The sequence below is a fragment of the Sinocyclocheilus rhinocerous genome, unplaced genomic scaffold, assembly GCF_001515625.1.
Source record: "Sinocyclocheilus rhinocerous isolate Xijiao unplaced genomic scaffold, SAMN03320098_v1.1 scaffold1198, whole genome shotgun sequence".
Classification (NCBI taxonomy): domain Eukaryota; kingdom Metazoa; phylum Chordata; class Actinopteri; order Cypriniformes; family Cyprinidae; genus Sinocyclocheilus; species Sinocyclocheilus rhinocerous.
In genome coordinates, this window is record NW_015649585.1 from 727,082 (window position 1) to 734,833 (window position 7,752).

The window sequence follows — 7,752 nt, forward strand, 5'->3', positions numbered from 1 at the left end:
CAAACCATACATCAACGGAAAGCGTATTTATTCAGCTTTCAGATGATGTATAAATCTCAATTTCAAACAATTGATCTTTATGACTGGTTTTGTGGTAAATAATAAGCACTGCATCAGATTGTTTATATATATATATATATATATACTCCCTGGAAGCACTGTAGCACTGATACACAGACTTTAATTAATGAAAAAATAAATCTCTGAATCACCTTCAATACCTTAAACACGGCTGAAGACAAACTTAAAGGCATCAAAACGGATCACATAAGGTCAGTAAAGATATCCATGACATTTCTATGTCATACTCAAAAAGAGTTTTGTGTCTATAACATGAATTCATTTCAGCAAACATATGCCTTAGTTATGGAACACTTTCGCCATCTTCTGGAGACATAATAGAAGAACAACCGACCAGAATAACACAATACAAAATATGACTTCAAATGAAGGTAAAACATAAACTCCTAAGTAATTAAAATAACAGATAAAGTGGAAAACAACCATCTAATTAGCATTAAAGACCTTTCTATTTTGACTGAAACATAATGCATTTACAGCTAAAGTGTGTCATTGCCATTGAGCCAGTATTGCTGTGTGAGGCTCAAACACAGATCAGTGGCTAAATTTGCCACTTGTCAGGAAATCAACCTATACATGGCTTCCTTACAGATAAACTGTAGCAGGAGAAAGTATTATAACAACATCTAAAAATAGCCCACACTTCACCAAGTTTATATTATGACACATTCTAGCCTGGCAGAGGACCATTATTAACCACAGGTTAAAGGCTAAACCACTGAACACTAGTTGAAAGAGTGAGTAAGAGGCCAGCATGATGTTATGGAGTGAATTTCTCTTACCTCATCAGCACTTGGCAGCTGTACTTGAGGTGGTCCCCACTCCTTACTGATCTTCTCTCTGATCCTCTGAGGGATGATCATGCATTTGTCGACAACCAGATCAGGGTAAATCACCTTTAATTTTCCCCTAAACAGCAAAAATGCAGGTCCAAATAAGTGAACCTGCCTAGTACACCATCATTATTCAATGAACAGTTTTGGTTTCCTATGACAGGTCATGAAAAACGAATATAAGCTGTGAATAGCCCATGTCTGCACTGAAAGTTGAACTAGTGAGTAAGTTGTTAGATTTGTAAGGCATGCTGTGTGGGTTTTGAGTGGGACCGGCTGCTTAAGCATCCATGACTCAGTGCTCTGAGGGAGTCCTACACATCCCACACCGGCCTACAAGCCAGACTTCTGAAATCAGTTCATTTAAGGAAATATGGTTTGGAAATTAACCCTAGTCCAAAACTCCTAAAGGAATGCTAAAAGACTATTTGCTTTGGATTCCTACTGGAATTTTAATGAATTGATCCCAGCAGGAAAAAATAACCTATTTAATACATTAAAGAAGGAATTTACTTCCATTTCATTCATTTTTACAGTATTTTCAGGAAACATTCAGGGTGTTTTTGCTACTTTGTATGCTACTTTTATATAAAAAATAATTCTGTATTCCCATAGTATTGGAACTGACAAACAGTAATAGTTAAAACTAAGGGAACGACTAATTGCTAAGCCGACCAATATATTAAACCAATAAACATTTTGGCCTGGCCCAGATAATTACTGATCTATATCAGTGCTGTCTAAGTACACATACTATCCTACCGATTTGAATAATCAAATAGAATATTGGTCATACTAAAATTCTCACAGGACGGAATGACAACATTATGAAGTCTTACTTGCAGAACTCAGCATCTTCTGAAGACAGGAGCTCATCGCAGGTGGATGTGGTCATGTGACATGCAGAGAGGACGCACAAAACAAACGACGTGTAAAATAAATGCATTTCCACCGAGCCTTCAACAGAGACAGAGAAATATGGGTGAGAGTAAATAACTATTTTCACTCTCTGTCACATTATGCGTATGTAAAACATACTTTACGTGCAATTTTAAGGCATTTATGTTTGAAGAAATCTAGACTGTATCATATTCTGTTTGTTTTGTTTGTTGACAACCCAAAGTTTTTGATAACGTTCACCATTTCTATATCATTTAGGCTACTGTACCTGAAATTCTTGACAAATCTTTGATATTAGTAGCTGACGTTGAGCTGTATGCTTTCAAACAGTCTTTAGCTGTCGACTAAAATAGTAAGCTAATAATATTACGTTACAAAGTTAAATCGAGAAACACATTAGAACCCGCCCCCTCTTCACTTCTATTGGTTTGCACTTCTATTTGCAGACACCTTAGTGGTCTATAGATGCGTCAATCAAGTTTGTTTGTTGTTGGTTTGGCAGTGCCAAGTTTTTTTTTTTTTAATACTGCAGGTGCCACATGGCAACAGGTAGTTCTTCCTGTAATAATTTACAGTGTCTCTTTAATGAAAAGATGCCTATTTAATGCTTTAATGAAGATGTAGGCTACTAAAAACGAAAGCGAAATCGGGCCGAAATTCTGAGCCGATAATTTTCATATATTGAAGGGTGATCAGTTGTGCATTATACACAGTGACACTGAGAATGGCTTTAAACTTCAATTCATTTCTTTCATTTGAGCCTTGTCTTATCTAATCTGATCTAAACTGGATTTAGCCTTAATGTAGGTAGGCTGAAATTAAAATGGTTTTAAATTCAGATGATTAATGCAGTTTCTCAACATGAAACTATTTTTTGTGCTAAAATACACATAGCATATGTGATATTTCAATAAAGATAACATGATATGTCACCTATAGAAAATTATATTTCATTTATGTATATTTCATTAAATAGGCCTTAATTAACTTTCATTTTATGGAACCATGGTGGAAGAATTTTCAGAATGCTTAAACTGAACTAAACAGACGGGGACAAAAAAAAAACTATTTGATGCACCAACAACAAATAAAAATTCATTGATGCATCTATAGACCAGTGGTGTTTGCTAATAGCACCAGTAGCCCCTCACTGCAGAACAAAGACCCAGGGGGCGGGGTTGGATCCACATTTAGGGGTGGAGATGGGTGGGTTTAGGTATCAGGGGGTGGAGACGGGTAGGTTTAGGTATATGTAAGGTGGGAGGAGTTGGATCTGGATCCAACCTTGCCCCCTGGATCTTGTGTTCTGAGGTGAGGACCATCTCAATAGCAGTGCAAACTAATGGCAGTGAAAAGGGGGCAGGTTCTATAAAAAATAAAAAAAAACACAAATGCAAACTGCTAGTTTGTGTTTATTAAACACTATTTACACATTTCAAGAACACATGCTGCAGGTTTCCTGAAAATACAAACTCCCCCTCCCCAATACCAGCTCATGGAAGTGATGCGTTTCCCATACAAATGGGAATTGATTTCAAGGCTTTCATGGCTTCTTTGCTGCACTGGCCTTACATTATTGTAATTGTGCAGCAAAAACAACATCTCGTGGTGCTGCTGACACTCTGTTTGGTTTGTGCTTCTTTGCAGTAGTGGCACTAGGACCTAGAGCTCATTAAAATGGGCTCCTATAGGATTTAAAAGCAACTATTTCTAATAATTTAATTATATTATTTACTTACATATTGTATATTCTTCTGCTTTAACCCCTGATTAAGTATCTTATCTGAGAGTGAAATAAAATAGTAGACATGCTTCAGTGGCTGAAACTGCTTGGAAGTGCATGGTTACTTTGGAGGACACTGTATGCAGTATATTGTGCTGCACAGTGCACATCTTTTTTCTTTTTTTTTTACCATTCATATAGCAAACCAAAACCTTAGCCTATTTGCACACAGCATGTCAAGGTAGTCAAGATTTAAAAAGTGTATAATGTGCACCTAACTGATCATTTTTCTTTTCGGTACATATTTTTTTAATCATACTATTCCAAATTGTCTATCTGTATCATAGTCATACAGATTCCCACACTTATTCATGGAGACTGGATTCAGCAATCTATATCATCTTAGCAATGAAAGGCAATGTATGATAACACGTTCACATAGCACAGAGATCACATGGTTACAATGGGCTAGAATAGATGAATAAGCATCAAACAAACAATATGACAGATTTTACACAATATGCACCTATTTGCTGTATAACACATATAATACATAAAGGATTCATTACATTTCAAATACAAACTGTGAATACCAGCAACGTTTCTGCTTGTGTACTTTACATTAAGGCATGGGGTATCTTCTCTGCAGCAATAGATTGGGAACACAATGTTCTGAGTAACTCGCTTCTATCTGATGTACAACCACAGGATTAGTTTGACTTATTTTGTTCACAGAGAGTTTCTACAATCTGTATTAGGTGAATCTTGGCTCATTAAAAACTCATAAGAAATAAAAATCACAAATAGGATCTCTTTCATATTTCATTTGTTTCTCCAAGACAGCAATAAGATTGAATGCAGACTTTTGCTCAGTGGAATAGTTCACCCAAAAATGGACTTGCTGAACATTTACTCATCAGTTTGTTTCTTCATCAGATTTGGAGAAATGTAGCATTCCATCACTTGCTCACCAATGGATGCTCTGCAGTGAATGGGTGCCGTCAGAATGAGAGTCCAAACAGCTGATAAAAACATCACAGTAATCCACACCACTCCAGTCCATCAGTTTACATCGTATGAAGGAAAAAAACTGCATGCTTGTAAGAAACAAATCCATCATCAAGATGTTTCAAGTATAAACCATTGTTTCCAGCTAAAATATGAGTGATCTGTCCATAATATGAATTTCTCAAGTGAAAAAAGTGATGAGTCTGAATCAGGAGAGAAATATGCGCAGATCAAGCACTGTTTACAAGCCAAAACAGTCCAAATCAAACATGTGGGTGGATTCTAATATGAGAGGATAACAGGAGATGGACTTTTTCACTGGATGAAACATTATTATGGACTCGCATTTTAGCCAGAAACAAAGGTTTAAAGTTAAAATGCCTTAATGATGGATTTGTTTCTTACAAACACACAGCTTTTGACTTCACAAGACATTAACTGATGGACTGGACTGGTGTGGATTACCTGTGGATTATTGTGATGTTTTTATCAGCTGTTTGGATTCTGACGGCACCCATTCACTGCAGAGCATCCATTGGTGAGCAAGTGATGGAATTGTAAATTTCGACAAATCTGTTCTGATGAAGAAACAAACTCTTCTAAATCTTGGATGGCTTGAGAGGGAGTAAATTATCAGCAAATTTTAGCACGTTAATTAACAATTGTTTCATTTGTATTCATTTCAGTTTCTCATATGAATGCTAGGAGAAACGTCTGAGACAAAGTTGATACAGTAAAATGCAACAGAATTTCTTTAAATGTGAACTCTGAAAGAGTAATAAACCTCAGACTGTAGTACATGATACCTGTCATATTTCAATACATTCACATCATCACTCCTATTTTGCTTTATATAATAGTGTTACATAACTGTAAATGTTCTATAATGGTAACTAAAAACTCAACAAAAGTAGAACATTTTCATATGTATCATATGATAACAGGCTGATGCAATTGTCTGTGAAATGTACACCAATCAAACATTTCTCGTCTTTTATAGGATGGTTGGTAGAAACCGATCCTTCCTTAAAATCATTCATTTCAAATTTCTTGTAACACTTTAGGATAAAACCTCATCACACTTCATCTTTATGTTAATGACAAGAGTCAGCAAACGTTCCTGAGTGCTATTACAAATGCTTAGTAATATACGGAAAAATCTTCACTCGTCCCACTGAAAGATTAACAGTCCATCATGTATTTTCTAATGGAAGGAACTCAATCTGTATTGTTCTAGATCTACATTCAAAGCTCAGCTTATATTTATGGGTTTCTAAATGAAACCGTATTCCTCAGCATTCCCTTGCTGCCAGCTACAACAGCCTTGCACATGCAGGTCAGCTCTTAATCTGATTTATTAAAGCAGAAAAACATTCTCTGATATTAATTAGTTTACAACTGGCGGAAAATGCAGAGCAGATTGCTTTTTACTCTCCATAGGGTGATTTATATTATACCTTTTTTAAGTCTAAAGGTCAATCTGGTTCTATAAAACTGCTGTATTTCCTTATAATAAGCCATTCTACTGTACATTTAAGTGCTATTCGCTTCTACAACTATCGCATGTGCTAGATCAGAAACATTCAAATCGCAAAGGGTTTATATGAACCATGCTTGTGAGGTTTCCTCTCCTGTATGGCGAGGTAATGCACCTTAAATACTGCCTTGCATTGTTCAATTTTCTTTATAGTATTAGAATAGCCATATAAATACCTTTTCCTAAGTTATTACTAGTTATATTAATATTTTAAAGACCCTAAAGTGTCCCTCAGGAATGGGATGCTGAAATCTAGCAGGTGTAGGAAACACTCTACTTAACTACGTAAATGTAGCATGCTGCGATGCATCATGGGATTGTCACAGGCCTGCCCGTGAAACTCATCCGAAAGCTATCTGGGAACATTTAAAATAGTGTTGTGTGTGTGGTAGATTGATATCATCCACCTTCTGAAGCAGAAGTGAGCTTACTTTGGTACAGACAGCAGCTGGTGCCCACACTTTGAATGTCAGCAGTGTTGAGGCACTCTTTATATTCCCTGTAGAGAAGCCCGGTGTGACTGTTCACCCGGGATCCTGTTTTGAAGTATCTAGTTATAATATCACAGGTTGTTACTGTTTTCCAGAATATAGTTATCGAGACAAAAAATGCAGCTTTCTCAATCTTGATGTAAACCTGAACTTCTTCTTGTGATAGCACAAATACCTGACATTATGTCAGTAAATGCTGATTTTGTGTAAACCCATAATGGTTTGAATGTTGAATGTTTCGATTTCCGGACTTGTCAGCTGAGGTTACGATTATTGAGAGGAAGAAATAGAGAAGACTGCTTCAGTCTAACAAATAGTCAAAAATATACACCACAGTGTGCAGGAAAAACAAAGAGTCTCAAAGGATTTTTCTGTTGTGCACAAGTAACATTCAGCCTGAAAACCGATGACGAGCAGGACTAGAATGTATAAATGCTCTAATCATGTATAAAGTGGCAAAATGGGTTCAATACAAGTTAAACTGTATCGACAGGCATAATGTTGATTAGCACGGAAAACACACTACGGTTCAAAAGTTTGGGCTTGATAAGTTTTGTGTTTTCCAAAAGTATTTTATGCTCACCAAGGCTGCATTTATTTGATTAAAACTACAGTAAAACAAATCTGAAATATTATTACAATTTGAAATAACTGTATTCGATGTCAGTATATTTTAAAATGTAATTTATTCCTGTGATCAAAGCTGAATTTTCAGCATCATTACTCCAGTTTTCAATGTCACATGATCCTTCAGAAATCATTATAATATGCTGATTTGCTGCTCAAGAAACATTTATTATTATCAGTGTTAATAACTTTTGTGCTGTTTAATATTTTTGAAAACTTTTTTTTAATGAAAGAACAGCATTTATTTAAAATAGAAATCTTTTGTAACATTATAAATTTATTTACTGCCACTTTTGATCAATTTAATGCATCCTTGCTGATTAAAAATATTAAATTCTTTCAGGGGGAAAAACTTGTACCGGGTTATTTTGACTTGACTTGTAATTTGTTTTGTTTGTTTTAAGCAAAAATGGCACTTACAGCATCACACTTGTAAGGGAGTAAATGTCAAGAAATGTGCAGCACATTATTGTAGAACTTGCATGAATAATTCATAGATTTTTATTTATTTGTTTATTTTTTATTTTGTTTCTATTTTTTTTTGTTTAACTT

General features: G+C 35.4%; 1 protein-coding gene across 3 annotated transcripts in view; it reads right to left on the minus strand.

The window, feature by feature from the left end:
* The window catches only part of pebp4 (phosphatidylethanolamine binding protein 4), a 118,051-nt gene extending 115,836 nt beyond the window's left edge, over positions 1-2,215 (minus strand). For all 3 annotated transcript variants that reach the window (XM_016515698.1, XM_016515696.1, XM_016515697.1), the window contains exons 1-3: positions 2,083-2,215; positions 1,754-1,871; positions 864-990 (exon numbers count right to left, since the gene is read on the minus strand). In XM_016515698.1, coding sequence (XP_016371184.1) covers positions 864-990; positions 1,754-1,860 — 234 coding nt within the window. In that variant the 5' untranslated portion in view covers positions 1,861-1,871; positions 2,083-2,215. The remainder of the gene's footprint in view (positions 1-863; positions 991-1,753; positions 1,872-2,082) is intronic.
* Positions 2,216-7,752: the final 5,537 nt, after the last annotated feature.